Source organism: Anopheles cruzii, chromosome 3 (assembly GCF_943734635.1).
Source record: "Anopheles cruzii chromosome 3, idAnoCruzAS_RS32_06, whole genome shotgun sequence".
NCBI lineage: Eukaryota > Metazoa > Arthropoda > Insecta > Diptera > Culicidae > Anopheles > Anopheles cruzii.
In genome coordinates this window covers 35,174,873-35,200,679 of record NC_069145.1, presented here as the reverse complement: position 1 = coordinate 35,200,679, position 25,807 = coordinate 35,174,873, and the positions used below count along the sequence as shown (strand labels likewise).

At 46.3% G+C, this 25,807-nt stretch overlaps 5 protein-coding genes across 5 annotated transcripts; 3 read left to right on the top strand and 2 right to left on the bottom strand.

Moving 5' to 3' along the window:
* Window positions 1-113: 113 nt before the first annotated feature.
* Window positions 114-2,136, bottom strand: LOC128270310 (zinc finger protein 62 homolog). The gene is made up of 4 exons (XM_053007711.1): window positions 2,080-2,136; window positions 1,223-1,875; window positions 950-1,153; window positions 114-882 (listed from the first exon to the last, which is right to left on the bottom strand). Exons 1-4 carry the CDS (start codon window positions 2,134-2,136, stop codon window positions 114-116), a joined length of 1,683 nt encoding a protein of 560 aa, XP_052863671.1.
* A 236-nt stretch (window positions 2,137-2,372) lies between these two features.
* LOC128273842 (aprataxin) lies at window positions 2,373-3,319 on the top strand. Its single transcript, XM_053011898.1, has 3 exons — window positions 2,373-2,607; window positions 2,678-2,903; window positions 2,990-3,319. Exons 1-3 carry the CDS (start codon window positions 2,446-2,448, stop codon window positions 3,163-3,165), a joined length of 564 nt encoding a protein of 187 aa, XP_052867858.1. The 5' UTR covers window positions 2,373-2,445; the 3' UTR covers window positions 3,166-3,319.
* A 481-nt stretch (window positions 3,320-3,800) lies between these two features.
* Window positions 3,801-4,969, bottom strand: LOC128273063 (transcriptional adapter 1-like). Its single transcript, XM_053010977.1, has 2 exons — window positions 4,025-4,969; window positions 3,801-3,946 (listed from the first exon to the last, which is right to left on the bottom strand). The coding sequence occupies exons 1-2, from the start codon at window positions 4,912-4,914 to the stop codon at window positions 3,820-3,822; spliced, it is 1,017 nt and encodes a 338-aa protein (XP_052866937.1). The 5' UTR covers window positions 4,915-4,969; the 3' UTR covers window positions 3,801-3,819.
* A 6,498-nt stretch (window positions 4,970-11,467) lies between these two features.
* LOC128271299 (organic cation transporter protein-like) lies at window positions 11,468-13,267 on the top strand. Its single transcript, XM_053008758.1, has one exon. The coding sequence runs from the start codon at window positions 11,468-11,470 to the stop codon at window positions 13,229-13,231; it is 1,764 nt and encodes a 587-aa protein (XP_052864718.1). The 3' UTR covers window positions 13,232-13,267.
* Window positions 13,268-16,737: 3,470 nt separating this feature from the next.
* On the top strand, window positions 16,738-24,040 carry LOC128270309 (GIGYF family protein Gyf). Its single transcript, XM_053007710.1, has 6 exons — window positions 16,738-17,364; window positions 17,434-17,592; window positions 17,661-22,734; window positions 22,811-22,885; window positions 22,977-23,131; window positions 23,235-24,040. Exons 1-6 carry the CDS (start codon window positions 16,738-16,740, stop codon window positions 23,358-23,360), a joined length of 6,216 nt encoding a protein of 2,071 aa, XP_052863670.1. The 3' UTR covers window positions 23,361-24,040.
* Window positions 24,041-25,807: the final 1,767 nt, after the last annotated feature.

Sequence of the window (25,807 nt, the reverse complement as noted above, 5' to 3'; positions counted from 1 at the left end):
TCCTATTGTTCTATTCTTTTCATTTTTCCGTGTACAACACATATTTGTAAATCAAAAGAGAGTTCGGGGATAGTATGAACTATACTTATTACGATTGACACTGTACTTCATTATCATGCTGAAACTTTCTGTTGTATTTCGCTCATGTCCTCTATTTCAACCACAACAGTAATGCTATCGTTTTCGCTGCGCAAGCGGTAGTGCTTATTATCGACAACTATGAAATCTTCATTAATAGGCTCGGGGCTTTCATTAGTAGGAGTCGCTCGCACGTTCGTAGCGCAAAGTTTCCGATCCAAGCTTGAAGATCGTTCAAGGCCGGCCAGAATTCTTTTGCGCTTTTTCTCCAACTCCTGATCATCCCTCATCGCCTGAAGTTCCTTCGGATGCTGACTTTTGCGATGGGCGTAAAAGTTGGTGGAATTGCGAAATCGAAGGTTGCAAAAATTGCATTGAAATGTCCGAGACTGCATGCTGTGCTTGCTCAGCATGTGCACCCTAAGGTCACGCTTTATCTTGAACGTTTTCTCGCACAGATCGCAAAGAAACGGACGTTCTTGTTGGTGGTGAGTGATTTTATGGCGCTTCAAAAGTAACGATTTGTTCGTTTTATAGTCACACTCACCGCAGGCCAGATTCTTCGCCGAATGAATCTTAAGATGCATTTTCAAGCAGCGCTCCCCATTCAACCATTTGCCGCATGCTGCACACTGAAGCTGCCGCTTCTCCCAAGGCTGCTGGTGGATGGTGGAAATGTGCTCCCGTAGACCGTACACTGTTGCGAAGGTTTTGGCGCACACGTCACACACATGAGTCTCCTTCGGCTTTAGACCTTTGTGTACGTTGCGCTTATGGTTGGATAAACCACCTGGAGTTTCGTATCTATCGGTTGTAACAGACGAAAAGGAATTTGGAATACAAAATATAAAAGAATTGCATCGTTACGCACGTCTTATCACACAATAAACAGCGAAACACTCTACGCTCAGCAGCCTCTTGGTGCCTGTTCAAATGAACTGTTAGTGCTCGTTTCCAGCAAAACCGTTTCGTGCAGTGAGGACAGGCGTACGGCTTATCATTAACTGGTAGGTGCGTTTGCTTATGGCTTATGAGGAACTTCGGTTTCGTAACTATATAGCCACAGACGTCGCATCTACAACAAGAGAAAATTAGCTTAGCATGGAGGAAAGAGTCTGCTGCAAATCACTGAGCTCATACGTACGTGAACGCTTCAGGTTGTATATGCCGGGCCATATGTATGATTATCTTCTCACTGTCCGTCAGCTTCGACTGGCAACAGACAACATAGCCTCTGGTGTGATGCACCTTTTCGTAATGGTCATATAACTTATCCACGTGGTGAAATCGAACTTCCGGTTCCTTGCAAAAGTCACATTGCAGTCGGTAGAAACGGGAGATGAGTTGTCGCAACTTTTGTCCTTTCACAACCATTCGTCCATTCACGAACAGATTTTCGAATTTCTTTTCCGCAATATCTTCTGCACCTATTTCGGCAACAAGAGGCGCGACTTCTAAAATATCCACTGAATCAACTTCGCTTCGAAAACACGTGTCCACGATGGGACAGTTTTTGGGCGCTGTAGACCCCCGAGTACGGACTGAGACAGTTTTCCGTCTTTGGCGTAGTATGCGTTTTTGAACACCAACTTCATTTGGAACATCTACCGGAGATGCCTTTAGTTTTTGATTTCTTGAAGCTTTGTCAGTCATATTCTGAGTTACATGTGTTTCCATTTCGACCGATGCCGCGTCCAAATCGTTCTCCGTTGCTGCACCTCCTGCATTTTCGATAAGTTCACTTTTTTCTATTTCAGAACTTTGATCTACTGTCCTAAAGTGGTCTTCATAGGGTCCCTGTAGCATGAAATGAACGTAACGTTCGCCGAGAGTCCTTTGCTGAATTTCAATGATTTTCTCGTGAAACCGTTGAAAAGAATCGAGTTGCTGAGAGCACATCCAGCACACAAACTTGGATAACTCGTCATCTTGAGTGACCTTCAGTTGGCGTGCAAAAGAAGCTGTTAGTAAGTGCTCTGGCTGAACGGCGTCAAAACTTACCCTCAAATATAGATACTTCTCGATTTTCCCGCAGTAACCTGTACCGGATGCGGGCATGCTAAAAATTTCATTCAAATCCGTAGCACTGTAGCCGCACAATCGACAATTGCTATCCACTGTTTTATTTCGCATCGTAATCGATATCAAACGATAACAACATCAAGCGAAAGCCGCGAAAAAAGCGAACAGATCAAAAGTATTTACCAACTCCGAAATGCCAATTTCGACAACTGTCACTTTGTTGTTTACTTGTCTCAGCTGCTTTTGATTATTATTCGTAAACATAAATTTTTCGTAAAAAATAAAGAATTCTAAAAATCTAATGTTTTCGTAGCGTCTTTCGTGTTAGAAACTACACCCACTGTAATGGAATGGGACTTGAAATCTTTCGAACTGATTAAAAAGATTAATGATGTTCAAGCTAGGCTTTTTGTTTCGGAACTGGCCGTAGTAATCAAAGATGCGTACCCTATTGCAGCCTTTCATTTTTTGGTTTTGCCATGGAAAGACATAGATTCTGTGTACGATGTAAGTAAAGCGGTCACGCTAAACGTTTACCACTAACAATAGCTGTGTTAATTCTTCTATATGATTTCAGTTAACGATCGGCGATATTTCATTGTTGCAGCATATGGAAGAACTTGGCTGGAAAGCAGTAGCTTCTACGGGATTACCAAAAGAAAGTTTCGATGTTGGATACCATATGCAACCGTCTCAACGACGGCTCCATTTGCACTTGGTGTCGAAGGATTATAATTCCCCATTCCTGAAGGATCCTTTTCGCTGGAATGCATTTCACACTGATTTTTTTATAAAACTCGACCGTAAGTAGTAGAAAGGCTTCTCATACTCAATGGAAAAAATAACACATCGTAAAATTGTGAAACTGTATTCAATTTGTTCTTCATAGATATCTTACAGACCCTACACATGAATGGCCAAATGAAAAAACCCTCCCACGAACATACTTACTCGCTACTAGTGACTCCTCTACGTTGCAATCAATGTTCCCATGCTCCAAAAACCTTCCTAAAACTAAAGGCGCATTTGAAACAACATGCTGAAGAGAAAAACTGCAACACCTAATAGGGTGCCAGCGTTGAACTGCTTACAATACTAAAACTAAAACTAAACAAAAAAACTAAATTATTTCTGAAACGTCGCTGTATCCGAATAACATTCGGAAATTTTAGACGCTAGACTTTCCTAATCCTAATCTTATTTCTGTAGGCGATGCATTGGCGATGATGCGTCTTGTGCTAATTTTGTTGTGATGTATGAAAATACTTAGAAATTATGTATTTTGTATAATAAACCTTGTGATGAAAAATTTATTAATGTGATGTGTGATGATGACTCGAAGGTCGATTGATATGTGTAGAAATAATGGTACTTTATCAAGGTAAGCTACTATGTTGCAATGTTTTCTTGACCTGTTGGAAACACTCGTTTTTTGAATGGAGCATTGAAATCTATTCTAGAGAGCTATTCGTCGTGTGACATGAAAAAAGCATCGTTTCACTTTGTGCCCCGTTTGCTCAAGATAAAATTTTTCGACCTAATGAATTAATTTACACACAAATAAAATGGCCACTCCTACCGATACATAAATAATTCAAGTTTACTGATGTGCACTTGTTTATTGAAACATAATCAATCAAATGTATGTACACTATTAAATATAACCTAGTGCTAAGATGACGGTATATGATTACTGCTAAGATGACGGTATTGCAAGATTTACGATAACTGGCTCGAAATCCTTTCGATATTCATCGAATACACGGAGTGTGAAGGTATGATATTTCGGTCCTGCAGAACTTTGTATAGTTCGTAGGCGGTGATTTTTCGACACACGGTGGGGTACCTGTTTTGGAATGAAGAACGTAAAGAGATACAGTTAAACCCGTTTCTTCTTGGAACCAAGATTGTAGGCGATATTTACAGTTGCTCACAGCTGGCCAAAAATATCGATTCACCCGGTGGGGGCTTTAAGTAGCAAACAGTGGTAATCTCCTTGTCCAACTCCATTGGCTCGTCGTCGATCTTCCTTTTCGTGACCGTATTTCGGTCGAAGGGATGCTTTAATTCGCAACCAACATCATAGAAAAATGTGCCATTCGCGGTGTGTTTGTAATGCTTCCGGGCCATTATCACCGCAGAGAGAATGTTTTTGAGAAGTACTTGCACCGAATTCACAATTAATTCCACAGCAGAGTCATCCGCGCTGGCCAGCCCATGCTCCCATGCTCCGACCAACAGTCGTCCTAGAACCAGTCCGCTGTCCGGTAAAAATAGCTCCTGCGCGGCGTAGCGTATCGTCGGAACCGTACCAAGACCACTTTGTTGACCACAGGAAGGATCATTTTCGGGTATACCGATTGGTATACGAGTAATATATTCGTGAAGCGAGATTGGCTGAAACGTTGATCTGTCGCTTGACGACTTGGAGGATCGTTTACGCTTCTTCCCACTGCGGGCATCGTGTTGTGTGATGAGTGACGAGTGACACCCGTAGCCAGATCCGTCGTTCATATTTCCGAATGTTCCGGCAGCATCCACCATTTGTAAGCCATCGTAATTGCTGCCCGAAGAAGTTTGCGGAGGTGAAGCGGCATCGATTTTATTCAGAATGGTCAATAAGAAACGGTTGTGTAAATGAGTTTGGTTCGGGTTGAGAAGCTTGCGGCTTTCAATATCGAATTCTTCTTTAGTTTTTTTTGTACGAAACCAAAGCTTCATATTGGCCAGATAGTCGGTCCATTTATCGCCGAGGGCAAGAATCAGCGCTTGCTTGGCGCCTTCAACTTCTCCATTCAACACTTGTGAACTCATTGTTCATTGAGTTTAGCCAATAAATGCAAAGATTCTGCGAAACCAAACAGGAGATCACGATTCCGTAACTAAACACCTAAATTGTCACTGGCTATGGTCAATGTTTTAGTACAATAAAGAAAATGTTTTGACTGAGACCGAAGGTCTCGAAATAGCTTTTTCAATTCGTTTTTAATTAAACTTAGTTGAAACAATTTCTTTTTAACTAAATGTATTTTTCCATCAGTGGTTTTTGGCATGAGAATATGCAATTTCTTGGATATTGGAAACACTTTCGCCGATAATTTCTTCGTTCGTCGATTTTGTTTAGTACACGCTCAATCGACAGAACCGTCAATCATGGATCATCGAAGTACTAAATTTTTCATTCAAGGTATTTTTGTTGTCCATCACAGCGGCGGTATTTTGGCTCTCGTATTTTTCGCGAATAGTTTCGTTTTCTTTGATGCAAACACGAAGAACGTACATCATCCAACTAAATACGCTCTCCGAAAGCGAATAAGGCTCAAAGACGCCACTCATTTTCTTTCCCAAGTGGGAAAGAAAGCATCTCCGCGTTTAGTTCCCCTGGAACTAAACGGAACTGCTGCAAAGGTAGGAGAGGCAGACTCGAGGGGCTGCTACTTGTGATTCTCGTAGAGGAACACACAGTTTTAACACGCATCGAGATCCTTTGCATATTCTTGCTTTTTGCCCAGTGAACGGTGAAACGGTAAATCTCGAACTCGCTCGCGTACTGTCCGATGGTGTATTGCGTTGCATATTCTCCACTCGCGTAACCCTCCGAACGCTCAGTAGCGTGTTGTAGAGTCGGAAAAGTTCAGTTCAGACTGGTTGTTACGAGTGTTACGGACGAGTCCAATAAAATTGAATCATCGGAGTTCAATAAAGTTACATCCTTAACATTCAAGTCATGTGAGTGGCATGAAATGTGGGATTATTTCCCAGCAAGCAACGAAACACAAAACCTTGAAATAAAGCAGCAGCATTGCCGAGCAAACTGTCAAAACGAACGTGAAGCAAAGGTGCAATTTTGGTCGTGAACTGCGCGAATTCATGTTTATGTTGTGTAAGTTTTGCAATGTCAGAAAAATAATGCGTTCGTACATCATCGGAAAAGCATAGGAAACACGAACAGAGTGGAATCGTTACTTGAAACCCCGAAACCGTCAGTCGGAACGAATAAACTAGCCGTCTCGTGTGCGAACATCGTGGCAGTGGTAGTGGGAAATGTATGGAGGTTTTATTTCGAAGCCAAGAGTGTGCGTACTGCCCGGTGCAATAGTGTGAGTTGAATTCGTGTTAAAAGAAAAAGTGAACGCCTGGCAGAAGAGCAAACAGCAGCGGACCAACTAAATTCATTCCTTTCTTGCACCCGTTCGTGGTAACAGTGTCGTTATTGCTCGTCGTCGTCGTCTCCGTAGTCTTCGTCGTTGTTCATTGTCGCCGTGGTCGTGGTCCGTCGTGATTTCGTACCCTTTTGCTTGCGGTGTGCAACCTGACTCGCGGAAATATTGCTCTTCGTTGTGCAGATTCCTTGCCGAAAACATCCCGGCAGCCTTTAAAAGCTTCTCTATTTCTAGTGGAAACATCAGTGTACGGAAGCAGATCGTAGTTATTGAAGGTGCGTAGCTATTTGCGGCTAGAGTGGGATTTTTACGTGTATAACACCAATGAAGCAACGAAAGCGATGAGACAATTCGATGGTTGATGAATTTTTAGCCCGAATCTCCTACTACGTTGCAATTTCGGACATCACGTTGCTAGCCGTTGCCATAGTTTTGCTTCGACTATCTTGCAACATTCCGACGGGCTGTCGGCTTCAAGCGCTACTTTCCAGATCTTAGTATCGCGACCCATGCAGGGAGGAGAAGATATTTTTTCGCTAAAATAGTGAAAATATGAGGTTATTTTCTTCCTACCGATCGAGTTGGTCTCTTCTCGCAGTGAGAAGCACACACTACGCTCATTTCACAACTCACATTCACTCACTCTGCCAGAGACAGTAAGAGACCTTCACCGCACACTTGGCCGATGTCGTCCATCGTTGGTTCTTCGCTCCATTGCTGCGTGTTGCTACTGTTGCTCTGCCACAAACACATGCATACGTCCGGTACCCGGGCTATCAGTATCGGTAACGGCGGTTTTTTAACATCGGTGTCGGTATCGTTCTTTTTTTATTCGCTTAGCGGGCGAATCTTCGTTTTCGGTAACGCAATTTCGTATGTGGCCAGAGTGGACAAGTTTTTCTTCTGTTTTCTTAACGAAAAGAAGCCGATATTGAAAGCGGCAATGTCAGTCGGTTTCAGAGAAGGCATCCGTTTTAGGAACCACAAGCCATTGTTTTCCTTGCATTTGTTTAATTTTGTTCTCAACATTATTTTTCTTCTTGTCGTTTTAGGTTAGTCAAGCATCAAAACTTGTGGGAGGACTCATTTCTTACTAACCCTTCGGTATACAACCTTTCGCTGAGGGGCAAGTGCCCCCAGTACGGGGTCATCGTGCATAACCAGGAGGTTTGCTCAATCGAAAAGAAAAGGAATTGATAAAATCAATGGTTGCTGCCAAAAGCCAAAACACGATGTGCATGGTATGGTGCCTGTGTATCATCTAATTCCGACGGATGCCGGCTATAATGTAGTATTTCACTGCTACTATTGGTTCCATTGATGTGCGATTGTTTCGTTACGTCGGATGTGTCGGACAAAACTAGCAAACAGTGTTCAGAAACCTTCGAACGCCAAGATACCAGCGATTACCGCAAGTATAAGTTAGAATCATGACAAAAATAATCCTCCTAAACCTTCGGTTTATGTTTTGTAATTCTAGAAGACAAATGATATATCTTTGACGAACGATTGACGTTTTCTATCCAGTTCGGTATTAGCGAATTGTACTGCATATAGCCGTTTGGCACTGGGTTTTTTAGTGCTATTTGTATCATCTACAAGATAATTTAACAATCGGTGCGATTAGATGCATTTGCATCCTTTTGCTTTAGATCTAGAAAGAAGTCATCTCGAACTGACGTACTATACTTTAGGATACTATTTGTGCTGTACCGATATGATTATTCAGTGTTTCCAAAGCTGAAAGGTCCTAAAAGTAATCGATTCAATGGCCCAAACTTATCACTTTTTGTTAAAATATGGCCCAGACCGTTCTTTAAGAGTAAAAAAAAATATGAAAATTATTTTATCGCAAACAGGGGCGGATACTTGTCGGTTTCCATACCATGCTAGGCAGAAAAGTTGCACTTTGATATTTAATTGTTTATTTGCTTTGGTCCTATAACTTCTGCTGTTCGCATCGCAACGTGGTCCAGTAGTTCGTTTCAAAGAATAGTGAAGCGCTGCAGAATGCCTTCACTGTGACGTAATACCAAAAATAGAAATATTACATTACAGGAGACGAGTTAAAGGATCAACATCGCTTCTTCCGCTCAGGAGCATTCAACTACGTGCTGTCATTTACCGCCCAGCTGATTTCAATTTTCGAATCGTGCGATATAAACGTGAATTAGTTGGTTGTGTGCGAGAGATGTGCGGTGAGAAAAATGCAAAAGCATGGCTTCGTAATCCAAGTGTACACATGACGGCAAAATTTTGACAGTTGTGTCATTAGCAGCAAGTGCGTGCAACAAGGAAACGATTCGAAGCCATTGTGAGAAAAAGCCAATAGCTAATTATCCGAAGTTTTTACTGCCGGATGCAAATGGTACAGAAAAACTGAATGCAGTGTGACAGTGTTAAGTCTCACAGCATAAGCCGTTCATGGGCAAGTGCTTTTCATAATTTAGTACAAATTATTTAATAATGTTTATGTTTACGGATGCTGTGCTCCGCTACAGTGTGATGTGGTAAAGTTGTAATTTCATCATTGGGCTGTAATCCCGAAAAGATTACGGCAATAAAAGGAATACTTTGCAAGTAAAGCGTGGAAGCATCTAGCTACTAGCGTAGTACAGGGCGTGCTATTGCACCTGCATACCATGTGTGTGTGCCGCAAGATGTGTAAACCGATGTTCCTTGAAGGTTTACCGCCCCTGCAATGTTATCCCCGTCGCAGTGTGGCTCGTCGATGTTTTTGTAGTGCAAAAATATCTGGTAACGCTATTCGATGTGAGCGGCAGAGAAGCGTAAAAATAGGGAATGTGTTGAATGCAATCGCTTTGCTTTGAAAGTGCTCTTCGCCCCATCGTATTACACAAGTTTTTGTTAGGTATTCGAACTTAATGGTAAAACGATATGCGATTGTTATTTGAGTGTGTTAGTCATTCATGGTCTTATAATAGAAAGTTTGTCAAATTGTAGTCATCTTTAGAATTGGCGGTGTCACGATATGTCTCATGAATTAAACACGAAAAACATCAGCTTATCTGATGTTCTTATTAAATCAATGATATCTTTAACTAGAGTTAGACACTAAAGATATTTTGCTTTTTTTAATTTTGACTATTGAAAATCATTAGGTTTATTCCATCGCTGTATGCTAACTTAAAGATTGTGTTCAGTACATTTGGCAGTTACCAATTTTACTAAGCAATCGTCTAAACTTTAAGCTTAAACCTAAGAATTGATCCTTAAAAATGATTTGAGATCCAGTTTCTATCAGGGGAAAAAGCCAATTGCCAATTGCAGTTTCATAAAGGATTGTGGTGCGTATAACACTACCCGGTAATGTACATGTTTTAGTCGGTTTTCAGTCACAATATTATCTTACTTATCATCTCATTATTGCTATTGTAGAAAGGCTTATAGTAGCTTCTCACTGTGTAAGAGTAATATCGAATGAACGCCAAAAGGAAACGGGGAACGAGTATGAAAGGTGCAAAAGTTTTGATGGAAAAACGTATACGAGTACGTTTTGAATCTTTTTGTTTAACTTTGTTGCCACTAAAACCTCGTAGTTTCGTTTGTGGTAAACCGATACCGTAGTTTTGTTTTGGATCATTACAATAACCGGCTTTGAATTTACAATTTGTTTTGTAGTAGGTTTATAATGCATTCAATATCCACATTATGGCAAACATGTTAATCCGTAACTTATATCGACTGGGAGTGGTGTCGAATCAAATTTGATACGATACGAATTCTCCGTGTACTTGTTGGTTGCTATATTTGACCACATGCTCTAAAGTGTGACTCAACAACACGTGTTAAGCGAGATCACGGTCGGTACGGTCGGTCAGAATAGTATGTCGAAATCCTTAGTGTCCGTAGAAGTGAGTGAGGAAAAGGAATATAGAGTGATCTCAAAAATCGATAGCGATAATCAACGTGATAACAAATCTAAGCGAGATGGATCACTGCTTGTTTCCGGCATAGGTGAAACGGCTCGTGAAGTTAGATCGCTTCGCGGTTAAGTTCCGAGGACACAAAGTACCAGGGAAAGCGATTAATTTTATCCGTCCTATTGGGTGGCTAAAGCCAAAACCCTTCCACAAAGTGTTGTGGCGTTTGTCAAAAAGATGTGTCGATAGCGCACGAGACACACACGCAAGCTGCGGCTTTTTCTTTATTCGTTCCTTGCGCGCGGTAGCTTGAGTGTGTTGGTGAAAAACCGGCAGGCAGATTACTCCACTACATAAGAGCTGGGCGCGTGTGTAGCAACAATCGCGGAGTCATAGTAGTCATCTTACTCACACTCCCATTTATATTCCGAACCGTCTCGCTTTCTCCTCTGATGATTCGACAGGCAGGGTTGCGAGTTTTCCACTTCGTCTGACGAGTAAGAGTAAAGCGCAGACCACAAGTGCGGACGGACGGAGTTCGGCTTGCGAGATTTTGGGATACACTGATTTTCCTACAGTCCTCTTACTGAAAGTAATCGTACTACGGTTACTACGATTATTTTTGTTGAAGATGTTACAAGTTCTTCAATAATCAACGGAACCTGTGAGAATAGTGAAGTGAAAATGAGCGCAAACGTTTTCCCGTCTGCCTAGCGCACTAAAGTTGTCGATGAAAAGCGTGACGCATTCATTGCTTGTGACTTGTTGCAAGAACTATTCAAGTATTCAACAGTATGTTAGAGTGTTGATCGGAACCGTGGCAACACGGAAATAATCTGTGAGGATACCAAGTTCTCCGGATGATAGATAGATACTTGCCATTGCCACTATCATCGCGTGTTACTAGTACGGAGCCGGCATTGGGCGAAGCACATGAAAGTTGCCTTCCGTGGAGTAGAAAGTACGCGCGTCGTGTCTACTCTCCGGCGCCGCCTGGCTTCGCTAGAAAAGATTGAGAAAAGCCGACCCGACGAAGCGTGCATTTGCGCAATACCGTCAAAAAGAGACCGTTCCGATTGTGTGCGAAAGGTGAGAGAACTTCGTGAGCGACGAACGGGGTGGCGCGAGCAAGTCAAGGAAGAGAAAAAAAAAGAAGGAAGGAAGAATCGTAGAAAAGCATACGCGGCCAAAAGTGCAAATACGAAAAACGTGTACAGACCACTCCGGGGGGTGCTCTTCTAACCAACGACCCAACCGACCGACCACCGGGAGGTGACACTTCGTCGACGTCAGACGACGTCAACAACGAAAGGCCACGCGATGGGTTACGATGACATTCTGCCACACCTCGGCGGGTTCGGCCGGTACCAGCGCCGAATTTACGTGCTGCTCTGCTTGCCGGCAATATGCTGTGCATTCCACAAGTTGGCCGGAGTGTTTCTGCTGGCCGTACCGGACTACCGCTGCCAGCTGCCGTACGAACTGGCGAACGCTAGCTATGCGATGGAACCGGAGCGCATCTCGATGGCCTTCCCGATCGATACACTGACCAAGAAACGGTCGACATGCAGCTATCTCGATGCAAACTTCACGGAGTCATACTGGAGCGGAGGAACTCCGGCCGCCGGCGTGCGGCACTGCAACCAATGGGTGTACGATCGAAGCAAATTCGAGAGCAGCACCGTTACCGACTGGGACATGGTGTGCGATCGCGGCTGGTTGCGTGCCTCGGCGGACTCCCTCTTTATGGTCGGTGTTATGCTCGGCAGCATCGGGTTCGGCTATCTGTCGGACAAGTACGGGCGGAAGCCGATTTTCTTTGCGTCCCTTGTGCTGCAGGTCATCTTCGGTGTACTGGCCGGCGTCGCACCGGAGTTCTTCACGTACACCTTGGCCCGGATGGTGGTGGGAGCCACCACTTCCGGCGTGTTTCTGGTGGCCTATGTAATTGCGATGGAAATGGTCGGTCCGAACGATCGTCTGTACGCCGGAGTGGTCTGCATGATGTTCTTCTCGGTCGGCTACATGTTAACGGCTGCATTTGCGTACTTCATCCACGAGTGGCGTATGCTGCAGATCGCACTGACACTGCCCGGTGTACTGTTCCTTTGCTACTGGTGGTTCATCCCCGAATCGGCCCGCTGGCTTCTCTCGAACGGACGACCGACTGAGGCGATCAAACTGATTGAAAGGGCGGCACAGTGCAACGGACTGACCGTGCCTCAGGAGGCGCTCGATAAGCTGCAGGAAGAGGACAAGGTGTCGTCACAGCAGCAGGAAGACACGAACGAGGCGAAACCGTCACTGCTGGACGTTTTCAAATACCCGAACCTGCGTCGCAAAGCGCTGCTGATCTTCTTCGATTGGTTCGTCAACAGCCTCACGTATTACGGGTTGTCGTGGAACACAAACAACCTCGGCGGTAATCCGTTGCTGAACTTTGTCATCAGTGGTGCCGTCGAGATACCGGCTTACTCGTTCCTGCTGGTCACCCTGAACCGGTGGGGGCGACGAACGATCCTGTGCGGATGCATGATCTTCGCCGGGGCCATGCTGCTCACCACTATGGCCGTTCCGCAGTCGGAGCAGTGGCTCATCGTGGTACTAGCGATGCTCGGTAAAATGGCCATAACGTCCAGCTACGGCACAGTGTACGTCTTCTCGGCCGAGCAATTCCCGACCGTCATTCGAAACGTGGCACTGGGCGCCTCCTCGACCAGTGCCCGCGTCGGTGGAATACTCGCACCGTACTTCAACCTTCTGGGCGAGTACTGGCAACCGTTACCGCTGCTCATCTTCGGGTCGCTCGCGTTTGTTGGCGGAGTGTTGTCGCTGTTGTTGCCGGAAACGCACAACCAAAAGCTGCCGGAAACGATAGCAGACGGTGAAAACTTTGGCAAGCAGAAGACAGTACCCGGCAACGGCGGCGGTGGCGGCATCATCGGTGGAGGTCGAGACGTTGAACGGACCGCAGAAGAAATGCAGGTGCTGAGTAAACCAGAGCCTCCTTCGTCACCGGAACATCATGACGTTGCTGTTACCGATGGAGCTACCGATGGCGAAAACAGAACCGAAAAGTATTGAACCTATGGCGCTAATCAGCCCAACAGTGCGCGAGTGGACGACCGATGACATGATGGACGTTTTTCGGGCGGAGCTTATACACTCTGTTAACTTTCTATAGTCGCACTTTGAGTTTTGCTTCCGAGAGTAATTTTCCTAACGATTTTTGAAAGTGAATCACTTAAATATGCCAAAACGAAGTGTTCTAAGTGAAAACGAAAAAGGATTGATAGAGGCAAATAGGCTGGAGGGTGTTGCTATTCGAGAAATGGCTCGAAGAATAAAGAGATCCAATAAAGTGATCCGCAATTAGTTAAAGGATCCTAATCGGTATGCAACTGTACAATGTACTCTGAAAAAATCCAAGATGTCGACTGTTTAATTTGGATGGGCTTGATGGTCTAACTGGCTACAGGCGAGATTTACGCAAAGATCCGGAGTAGTTCTCCACCCTTAGCTTTGGAGGAGGATCTTTGATGGTATGGCTTGGGTTAGCGGGCAAGCTCAATCTGGCTTTTACATCTTGTAACGTGGAAGTCCCGGTCTAAATCCAGTTGAAAATGTCTGGGGAGTATTGGTTAAACAAATTTATGCGGATAGGAAGCAATACAGCTACCCAAACCCGGAATACCCGAAAATGTTGAAAAACCTGGTTGACAGTATAGCAAACAGAAGTTTCCAAGTCATTCAGCGATCAGGAAAGTTAACTGACTGTTAAAACCTCATAATAAATACAGAGGCTTGTAAAAAATCCACACACATTGATTAGGTGCGGCTATAGAAACTTAAAAAAGCCCCAAAACCAGAAGTTGAATCGAAAAGACGATTTGGAAGATATGTTTAAAACGTGGGGTCGGCTATACAATGTTAACAGAGTGTATAAAAACGAGGAGTACAGGGGAGCAAACTAAACAATTAACTTAGTATAAAGATAATCAGTGTGTAGGGCAAATGGCATTCCTATGCTTTGAAAACTCACGTCATTTTAAGACTTCTTAAGCCGTGCCCAGATGCCATTCAGCCAAAAAAACACGTCTTAGTGCGAAGTCTTTTCCCCTGAAAATCATACGAGATCGGACCATTTCCCCTTTGCCACGGTGTGTAACACGTTCATGTCTCCGTTTCTGCTATCTCGCTCTCTCGCGCCTTTTTTTAACGCAATGCGAATATTCGAAGAACGCTGCAAGAGGCTCACGACCGACAGAACCGTAATTCCTTTTTAAGTTCACATAACTCATAATTAAGGCCTTCAGGATGTGCATGTGCTCAAAGAGAAGAAACTGTTTTTTATGAAGGTCCGTTTTGTATAATTTACAACCTTATGAGCGATTGTGGTGCGGTTAGTCAATGGGAAGATGAAATTATGTATGTTCCGAACTCAGTGGGAGCAATGAATTTTGTTGGCGTTCAATTTTTAAACCCGCAATCATACGTGGGAATACCTTCTCATTAACGCATTATTGAAAGTTATTGAAGTTAATTTTGAAGAAACATGCGCCGTACCACGTGAAAGCTGTTGGGTTTGAGTTGACGAATAACAAGCTTCTCTCAGGCTTCAACATTTGTTATTACTCTGAGTCTTGATTGTGTTATCAGCTGGAGGAGCCAGATTGCCTGTGAATAGTTTTGAGCGTCATACTGAATGCAACCTGAAAGTGAAAATATTGAACAATCCCGAGTGCAGCTGTGAGGCATTATTATTATTACACCAAACTAACCTCGACTCAGTGAATCTCGTACCAGCGTTTTGTCCACACAAAAAGATTGCGTAGCGTCCAATGGCGCTACCGATTTTCACGTGGCTCACGTTACTTCACTGACATAATTCTCGCGAAAACTATTTTTATGCCCAATGCGCTGAAAGTGATGGATGTGGTTGTAGCTATTCACTCGTCCCTCCAATACACACGAGCAACGAGTACTAAATTGCTCTCGGTAGCTTAGGCAAAAACGATGGCCCACTTAACGATTCTGCCGTTGAATTCTTTCGGATTTGCTCACATTCCGTCACCGCTTATATTTCCATTGAACGAACGAGACAATCCACGTTAATGATCCACGAAACACGGGATGCCTTTTTGTAATCAAATTTTCGTGGCACACAGATTGGAACAATAACTATTCATTGAAATTACTTTGAATGTGCACCGCTAAGCTAAGTGGCAGAAGGTTTAACAAACAGATATTACAAAAAAAACAGTGAAGCAACGGCAGATATTTAACAACATACTTCAACCCTTTTACTTTGTCAACGCGATTCAAAGCTGGAACATGGTTATACGTCACTTGTTTTGTTAAAAAACAAGAAAAGCAAAATTATAATCAATCTTAGTCACATATACATTCCATGTCGTAGTACTGTAAGCTTTAGAATTAGTGTAGAAAAATTGAAAGGGCTACACTATAGTTGTATTTTATTGTAACAACCCATAAGGGAAGAACTAACGTAACTTTATTCAGTTTCTTCGGGTGTCTGTCTTTAGTTGTCAATTCGGGGGTTCATTTTTCAAAACCAATCCAAATTGTTCGTTCGCCACAAGCTCCGAAATATAGTGTTGCGTGTCGAGAGAATGTTGAGCTTATCATTCGACAAAGTGGCCTTTGAATCATTCAATCTTGCGATACACACTTTGCGGATTGATAAGCCGTTACGTTCGTAACGCTGAATCTATCAGCTGTTGGCAACAACACGTGAATTTTCTCTGAGTAGTACCATTTTTATGCGCAGATCTTGAATGACAACTAATACTTTATGACAAAACCCGCTCGATGTTGCTACAGCTCGTACTTATCAAGAATAGTTAGACGAAGAAATATTGAATAAACATACTATGCTGCAACAAAACCAATACCACTGATTTTTCCCACCCGACGTTCACCATTTATTCGTTCGTTTGAACATCCGATCACGCCATGTGCGTTAATGTTTACAATTGCAATCAATTGACTTACGATCCAGACGAGAGACGATCGGACTACCGGCCATGGCGGTTCCATTTTCTTGGGTGCCCATTTCCATGCATGTCGCCACAATTAACGTTCGACGATTGGCTTGCGACACAAACGCGTAACGATCAGTCGATCGCAACACAGTAGCAGAGCCATCAAGCGAACAATTTATAGACCTAGAGCATTTCCAAACGATTAGTAGAGCACAACTTTTTTTTATTTTTAGCATTAAATGGCTGGCCATTGGGATGCGTGATAACACTCAGGGGCAGGGAATTTGGTATATATTTTATTAAATTGAATTGTGTTACAATTGATTTTTATTTCTAGTAATTTATATTCTTTTTTTCCTCAACATAAGTTCGGTAGTCTTGATCAGTGGCAGAACGGGAATTTTTCGGACCGTCGTTCGTCGACCATCAATCAGGCAGCTCCTCGGTTGAAGATCACCGCGTGCGGTTTGGCAATAAACTCTCTGCACGCCTTCAGACGATCGTCGAGGATCATCGTGCGAGCAGCGGAGGGGCCGCCAAAGTAAGCAGTTGTTCGTTGATTGTGTGACGATTGGAAGAGGCGCGATGGGTGACGCGATCAACTTTGGACCGGCGTGGTTGCGCAAGGTTGCGTTTGACTCCAACACCAATAGTAGCAACAACAGCAACCATCTAAACAATACCAGCGGCAGCCATAGCAACAGCAGCGGTCAGGCGCTCAACAACAGTAGCAGCAGCAGCAGCAGCAGTGGCGGTAGCATCAACAACACCAGTAACACCATCACCACCCTCGTCAACAACAGTGGCGGTGGTGGTGGTGTTGGGCTTCACCATCAGCAGCACCATTCGAACCACCAGCATTCGCAGCAGCACCACCATGGCCTATCGCATAGCGGCAGCGGTAGTGCTATCGGTGGTGGGGCTGCTGCTGGCGGTGGCGGCGGAATAAGCAACTCGACTTTGTCGGCCAGCGGTGGTGCCGGTACTGCTGCTGCTGCTGCTGCTGCTAATAATGGGGCGCCGACAACCCGATACGCGCTGGCCGAGTTCCGCTACGGACGAGAAGAGATGCTGGCATTGTTTGACAGCAAAACGCTCAAAGGTCCGGAGATACTGGTCAACTACAAGCACTTGTACGTGGAAAAGGTGCAACCCCCACTCGCCCTGACGCCCTGCCCGGAGGAGGAACTCGCCACGGAACCGGACTCAAGAGTAAGACAACGCGAATACATTCAGGTACAATTGGATCTAAGCCGCTGTTTCTTTTTCCGTTCTGTGTAGCGCATTTGGCAATCGCGAAGTATTTCGATGGGAATACCGAGTCGCGGCGGTGGACGCGGTGTCTCAGTTGATCGCGGCCGTGGCCGAGGACGCGGCACCTATACAAGCTACACTCGGTCGACCTCTTTCTACGATGATGAATCCAGGGGTGCAGGAAGAGTAAGTAGTGATCTTCGCTTCCACAGAAGATCTGTGGGGTTTTAATCGATCCTTACTTCTCGCTACAGGGGGAACGGCCATGGCTGGAGCGTAACGGTAGTGCCGGTGGAAGTGGTGCGCTGGGTGGTGGAGGTGGAATCGGTGACATCGAGTGGAACAGTTCGTCATCGAGCCCGAGGAAAGATTACGGCTCGCGGATGCGCTCGTCGGCCGGTGGTACCACGGAGAGCTGGCGCCGTTCGCGTACCGATGACGATAACACTAGCAACGGAATTGGTGGCGGTGGTGATTGGCGCTCCGGTGGCGGCGGCAGTCTTGCCAGTGGCCGCGACAAGTGGTGCCGTTCGACGAGCTGGCGCGACGAGGACGGTTCGTCGCACGGGTTGCTCGAGAGAAGTCTCAATAGCAGCAGCGAGCGCATGATCTCTGTACCGGCGTACAAATCGCGGCTATCGGGGCCCGGTCACGGCGAGCTGATCGGCAGCAGTGCATCCGGTGGTCACTTGTCGGGACCGGATAAGCGTCGCGCGCACTACGACGCGGATGAGCTGCCCGAGTGGGCAACGGAAAATCCGTGCGACTTCGGTGGGAGCTTCGATGCAACCGGAGCGTTTCATGATTCCGATAATGACACGGAAGGGGCCCCCAATACTGCTGGTGGCCGGCTCGATGCATCTGACAATGGAAGTAGCAGTCGCCGCCCGGCATCACAAAAAACGAAGGATAGTGAACGATCGAAACCGCGGCCCGCGGAGAGGCGCCTCGCTGAAAGCGGCATTCTTGTTGGGAGTGGCACCGTCCGAGATGACGCGGCGACGAGCTCTACTTCCGCATCGTCTTCGTTGTCGTCAGCATCGGGCGCCAAGAGTACCGGCGGGGCCGAGTACGGTCATGACAAGGACCGAACGATTGACGATGAAGAATCGATGAATCACTCCGCCGACAAGGTGGTAGAGGGACTGCAAAGTGACAATAATGGCAGCCAGACAGCGTTCACGGCAAGCTCGACCGCCAATAGGCAGGCCGGTATGGAGCGCGAAAACCGGGAAAAGGATAGCACTACGAAGAGAGATTCCCAAGCAGAACGAACCAGTGGGGCAACTTCGGAAGTTTCTTCCTCCGTCAAAGACCGTTCTGCGTCATGCGAATCGATCGAATCAGCTGTATCGGAAACCGGTGCTCTCGGTTCTCCCGCGTGGGGCAAGGCAAACGAACTATCTTCGAACGGTGCCAACGATGCCACTGGTACCGAGAGAGGAAACGGTGACAATGTACCGCAAGCCACCAGCAAAAGTCAGCCGGCATCATCGTCCACGGAGAATGAACCTAAAAAGTCTCCCTCCAGCACGAGTGTCGATCGGATGCAGGAGGTTGCCGACGACATGGTGGCACAACTGATCATGGACGATGAGTTTCTCATGACCGACGGTGATCCGTCTGCAGGCGTCAGCGGGCTGGGAGGGTCTGCATCCGCAGCCAGACACGCTGGGTTAGAAAAGTCGCCCGTTTTCGGAATGTCGTCCGTAGGTGGACAAGTGTCAGCAGCAGCAGCGATGGGTATGGCCGGTAGTGCTGCCGGTGGTCTTCCTCTGAACATGGTCCTGCCGAAATCGCCCATGCCCATGCCACCGATACTGAACCACAACGTTCATCGAGTGAATGCGCTCCTGATGTCGTCGGATGTTAGCAGTCGACTGCACGGCGGTGGTGGTGGCAGTGGCGCTGGAGGGCCTGGTGCACCGGGGATATCGCAGTTACATCATCTGATGGGAACGCCAGCACCGGGCACAGACGTTTGGTACTATCGCGATCCGCAGGGTAAGGTTCAGGGCCCATTTCCGGCTTCAGAAATGACCGAATGGTACCGAGCCGGATACTTTGACGATTCGCTCTCGGTTCGTCGAGCCTGCGACGAAGTGTACACTACGCTTGGCACGCTGGTAGCACTTTGTGGAGGGTCCATTCCGTTCCTCAACTCGATGACTATACCACCGATCAAAACCAGTGGCGGCTCTAACGGAACTTCCGGAATAAAGCAATCTTCTCAGCAACAGCAAACTTCCCAGCAGCAGCAGCAACCAGGGCCTGGAACGCAACCAAAAGCGTCGGGAGGTAACGTTTCCGGCGTAGTTCAACCGTCACCGGTGAACCAACCTTCCATGGGTGGACCACAGTCCGGCCAGCCATCGGCGATGCACACGTCGGGTCAAGGTGGTGCTTCTTCAGCTGGTATGCCGGCACCACCGACAGAGCAAGAGTTGCAACAGATGAAACGGCTACACGTGATCCGACAACATGGTTTGTTGATGCAGAAGTTGCAAAACTCGGACGGCTGGCACTTGCTTTCGCCGGAGCAACAGAGCGCCATCGTTACGCAACAAATGAACCAACTGATGAGTGCCGACGGTATGTTGATGTCACCGTCACTGCCGGGTCACCAGCAGCAACCGTCGGTGGTACCATCGCCCGGTTCGAGCATTTTCAGTGGCGGCCCCAGCATACCACCACAGGCTGGTCAGGACGCGCTAGTCAATCTGAAGCTGCGAGATATTCCACCACATCCGCAGCAGCAGCCGCCGCAATCATCTCAACTGCCATTGCTGGAGCAGCTCCAGAAGTCCGGTAACCACCAGCATAGCAACTTCTTGAAACTGCACATGCCAGAGTTTGGGCAACCACAACAGGTGCCCGGTGCACGGCCGATGATGAATATACTGAATGCTGACTCTGCAGCGGCAGTCACGGGCGGTCACGATCCGCTTGGGCAGCTGATGCATGGCATCAATTTTAATCAACAACCACCAGTACAAAACCTCGGGCCACTGGGCCCGCCCAATCTAATGATGAATCGCGGCGGATTGACCATGCAGCCGCCACAACCGACACCTCAATCACAACAGTCGCACCCGGCGGGCAAACCGACGGTGGATAACGATCCGATTCAGTCACTGTTCATGCAGCTCTCCATGAACAAGAATCAGCAACATCCACAGCTGACGCCACATCAGCAACAGTCGTCGAAGGCAGCTGCAGAACTGATAACACCCTGGCTGCACACGACGGCAGGTCAACAACAATCGTCGCAACCCCCGACCAGCTCTGGTGGCAGCTCTGGTGGTAGTGGTGGAATGCCAGGCGTAATGGCCAGCGTTCCCGGAGCCTCTGGGCCTGCTTGGGGTGATTTGCCACCTCCGCCAACGAGTGCCTCATTTGCATCTTTGATGCAACAACAGCAGCAGCAGCAGCAGCAGCAACAGCAGCAACAGTCTCATCTTCCACCGGTCGCCGGTCATCCGCTTCTGATGAACAGCGGTGGACCGTCGAATGAACCACAGGCACCGTCCGTGGCCTCGCTTTTCAAGCACCATCAGCAAGTCGAAAAGCAGCAGCAGCTGGAAAAGGAGCAACTGTTGCAACATCAGCAACATTTTGCGCAACTGCAGCAACACCAACAGCAGCAGCAACTGCAATCTGAAAGTGAAGTGCTCGCTCAGCAGAAACAGCGAGAACTGCAGCAGCAGCCGCATCCTCCGCAACATCTGCAGGATCAGCATCAACTTTTGCATCAGCAGCAGCTGCAGCAGCACCTTCAGCAGCAGCAACAATTGCAGCAACTGCAACAGCAACAACAGCAGCTGCCACACCCGGAAGAGGACCGTTTCAATCAAAAACATCAAACGAAAGAAGAGCAAAAGAAGGAGCTCATGAGTGGACAGCAGCCACTGCCGCCGCCACCGCCGCCGCATGCCGGGAGCAGCATCGTGAAGAAACAAAACAACAAACAACTTAATCACGTCGATGTTGATGAAAAGGCAACTTCGGACTCGTCGTTAAGTGGACAGCAGCAGCCGGGCCAGCAGAAAGCGAAAAAAGCATCGAAAAGCAACAACAATGCCCACGGCAGCGGCGGTGCCAGTAGCAGCAATGGTCACAATAATTTGGTGAACGAAAGTGAAACGGAATTCTTCTGCGTGAAGAAAGAAATGGAAGAAAAGAAGCGCTTGAAGGAGCTGAAGAAGCTGCAGCAGGAGGAACAGAAGCGCAAGCTGGTGGAAGAAAAAAAACGCCAAGAGGAACAGGATGCTCAAAAGAAGGCCAAACTGTTGGAATCGCAGCGTCGGGAGGCGATCAAAATTCAGGAACAGCAACAGCAACAACAACAACCATCTCACCAGCAGATGGCACGAGCCGCCAGCAAGCCTGCTCCGTGGTCCGCAGCAGTGGCCGAGGTCGCGACCAGTGGTCTCAGTTTGGCCGAAATTCAGAAGGCCGAACGCGAGCGGCGCGCCCTGCTGGCACGCCAAGAACAGACCATGCGCGAACAACAGGAGCAGCAGCAGTTGCTCGTGCTACAGGCACAGCTGGACAGTAAGCTCAAATGGGATGCTCATCTGGTGCCGGCCAACGTGAAGCCATTGGCGGAAATACAGGCGGAAGAAGCTGCGGCCGCTGAGCGTGCACGGGAGAAGAACCTCAACGTGGCGGGGCTCACGGTAGCGGCCATTGCTGCGCAGCCGGCAAAGGTTGGCAAAAAAGATGAGGCATTGACACTGGGAACGGCGGTGTGGCAAGGCCAGAGTGGCAGCAGCTTGCTGTACTGGAACTCAGGCAAACCGTGGGGTGGCGAAGGAAGCAATGAAGGAACGCCTTCATCGTTCGCCACTGCCAGCCCGATGAGCAACAACATCAGCTCCGGTGGCTTCTGGGAGGAACCGACACAGCCGACCCCTGTTGCTGCCGTTGCCGTTGGTAAGGGTGGAAACCATGCTCGTAAGACGCCGCAAACCCATGGCTCGACCACGACTGTCGCTGCACCTGGCAAGCAACAGCAGCAGCAACAGCAGCAGCAGCAGCAGTTCCTGAGTAAAAGCAAGACCATGGGCAGCATTTCAACCACCTCTACGTCGACAGTTAACGCAGCCAGACAGCAGCAGCAGCAACAGAAGCAACAGCAGTCCGGCGGATTGGTCAAGGGAGGATCGTCGGCAGCCGGAGGCGTCGGTGCCAAACCCGGCAAGACTTCCGCTGCATGGGGCAGCGGAGCTGATCGTAAAGAGGACCGTAAAAATCAGAATGAGCAAAGCAATGAGTTTACCAGCTGGTGTTCACGTGCGCTCAGCTCGCTGAATAGCAATGTCGACAGTAAGTGCCTTGGATTTGTTGTTCATATTCGAACCAACCTCACGAGTATCCTTTTCGTTTCACGTGGTTTTTTCAGTTCCAACATTTGTTGGTTTTCTGCAGGACATCGAGTCACCGTACGAGGTTAAGGAATACATCCGTGTATACTTAGGTAGGTACCAAAAATAGAAAAGCTCTGTTAAACGTATCATCTTGTGTGTGGTTCCGGATTATTGATCCGTGTTTGCTTTTGACCCTTCCAGGTGAAACAAAAGAGTGTTCTGAATTCTCGAAGCAATTCCTCGAGCGACGCTCCAAGTACAAAAATCAGCAGCGCCAAAAGAATGCCCACATCGATGATATGTGCAAGCCAGCACCGGCTATAAATCCATCATCGAACGATTTCCAAGAAATCAAAGTGAGTATGCACAAATGGCAGCGGCGCTGGCCATACTGGACATGTTTTTAAACCACTTTCCTCTTTCTTGTCTTCTTTTCCCTACATCGATCGTGCACCACAGGGTAAGGGTAAGAAAATTAAGAAAAATAAAATGACCAAGCTCGATAATCGAATTTTGGGCTTCTCCGTCACGGCGGCACCGGATCGACTGAACGTTGGCGATCGAGATTACGGCGACAATGCTTAAAGTAACAGTGAACAGTAGTAGATGGGAGGCGAAAGCCGCCGAATCTGAAGCAGACACTTTCAATGAGTTTAGGGAATCGATAATAAACGGAAACGAATTGCAACGAGGAAGGAACACACACAAACATGGTTAAAGTTAGATTGGCGGCATGCTTTTTGGAACGACGCACGATCAATGTGAAAAACAGAAAACGAGGGCAAATTGTGCATAAAAGAAAAAGTTAAACAATATCTCTGTATAAACCTGAAGTGTAGACGGGGAATGATGAATTTTGCTCTGTTTCTGTTCCTCTTTTCTTTCGGAAGTGCAATGAAATGAAAGTGTAATGACGATGATCTTCTTTCATTGCCGAGCAACGTTTGCAAATAATGTTATTTTTTTGGAAACTGAGAGAATGCCCGCGAGTTACGAACATTGAAATTATGGAACCTTTGTTCTCGAGAACATCATTCAACCGCCAGAACAGCTGAGTTTTGTGACATTTGTTAAGGATTTGAAAGCTTATTCGCGGCACAAGTAGTACGAACCGAAAACAAACACGGGAAAGTTCATCAATTGCAATCCGTTGTGATGTTTCATACTGCCACCAACGAAAAAAAAACGAAGAACAAAGGACGTACGCATGGCCAGTGAGCATCAAGGAGGGTTGGTTGGTCTTAAAATTGATCGTACAATTGTTAGTCTATAAATATGCTTCGATATTTTAAAACATACTTTTTTTTTTCACCCAAAACCATTGGGATTTACTATTGAATGATTCATTCAAGCATTGGTTTGCGCGTTGTGCAATTTGAAAATTGGGTTTTCCGTTATTTTCTGCTGAAATAATTTTCGTTTAAGCACATCTGCCTTGCCGTCTATTCGAGTGTGCTCAAAATTTGCTGATTAATTGTGTTGTTTACTCATAATGGAGATTTTGGCGTTTCCATGGGTGAATGCGTTAAAAAATGAGCCATTTGTTCCGCTATACGAACAAACTCGTAGTGGAATAATGCAACTTCTTCAGTCTAAGATTCCGCACAACTGTGTGCAAAATTGCGTCGTCCTGCGTTCTTGCAATTTGTGGGACAGTGTTGGAAGAAAATGTATATTACTGTTGTAACACTTTCTAAAAGAAAAACAACATGGCACACGGAACAAAAGCAGACGGTATTTCCGCGTTCCACCGTTAATAACAATAATCGTTTAGCCAGAGCCTTCTAAAGGACCACCATGCCCAATGAAAAGCATCTTTAATATAGGAAACGTTAGGACGGTACGGTAGGAGAAACAACTCTGCCTAAGGTGGATGTTTTTCAGTACATCGCAACTAATTTACATCCTTCGTGTTGCCGCAAGATGATGTCGAACTGTGCCCTCGAAACCCTTAAGAGATCTTCCATCGTCAAACTCAGTGGAAGGTGCTGACTGTACCAGAATTTCAATGTGTGGCAAGTGTCACGAATCCAAGAAGAATGCAACTGCATCAGCAACGTGTTGCAAGTGTTAGCGCTTTCAGACAGATCAAACGCTGCACACGACAGACATGGCAAGTGACAACGTAGTCGGTACGTCGTTAATTTTATATCATTCGTAAGAAATGCAGGATAGAACCACAAGATGCCGCTCGTAAGTAAACGCCATTATCAGTTGCAAGAAATAAAACACTGTTGGTACTAAAAGTGGCGTGAGCCGCGATGCGTTCGAAAGTAGTGACAAAGTGTTCGGTTTTTCTTGTGATTCTTGGTTGATTGATTTCCGTATTTGCTTTGTCCATAAATTTACTTTGAGAACCGTTTTTTCTGATCGGAGTGGCCCAAATAAAGCATTTCGGTTATCGCAGAAAGCAACGTTTTTACCCTTACATTGTTGGCACACGGTTTCTTAATTTGCTTCTCCTTTCGATCATCAAACGTGCTTAGCATTGCCAACTACGAATGTTTTCCAATGAAGCACAAAACACATGGCACACACGACAGCTATCAGCCATAGGTAACTCGTTGGAAATAACTCGTAATAAACGATTGCCAATGATTGTAGGAGTTAGGAAGGAAAAACAAAATCGGCTGGTCTGCGAGAAAGAAAGGCATAATCAGGTGAGCCGCGATCGGATTGCGAAAATACAAAGTTTCTGTATCAATAGAGTGAAGAGAACACTTTATCAATCTTAGTCCTGAAATGTAAGTAAACTGAATAAAAAGACAGGGAAAAGATGATGACGTGCACGTAAAACCTAAAATAACGACCGTTTCATATATGATGAAATACAGTTAGAAGTTATGTATCCTAGAATACCAACGGAGAGTTGACATTTTATTCTGGGGCCACCACCACTTCGTTTGGTCTGCTGTCGTTCGGTGCGGGGCAAAACTTTTTGTGAAATATAAATCAACAAACCAATAAATCAAAACTGACCAACAAACAATACATAAACACTAAAAGAGATGAAAGAAGCTCCATCTTTAAAA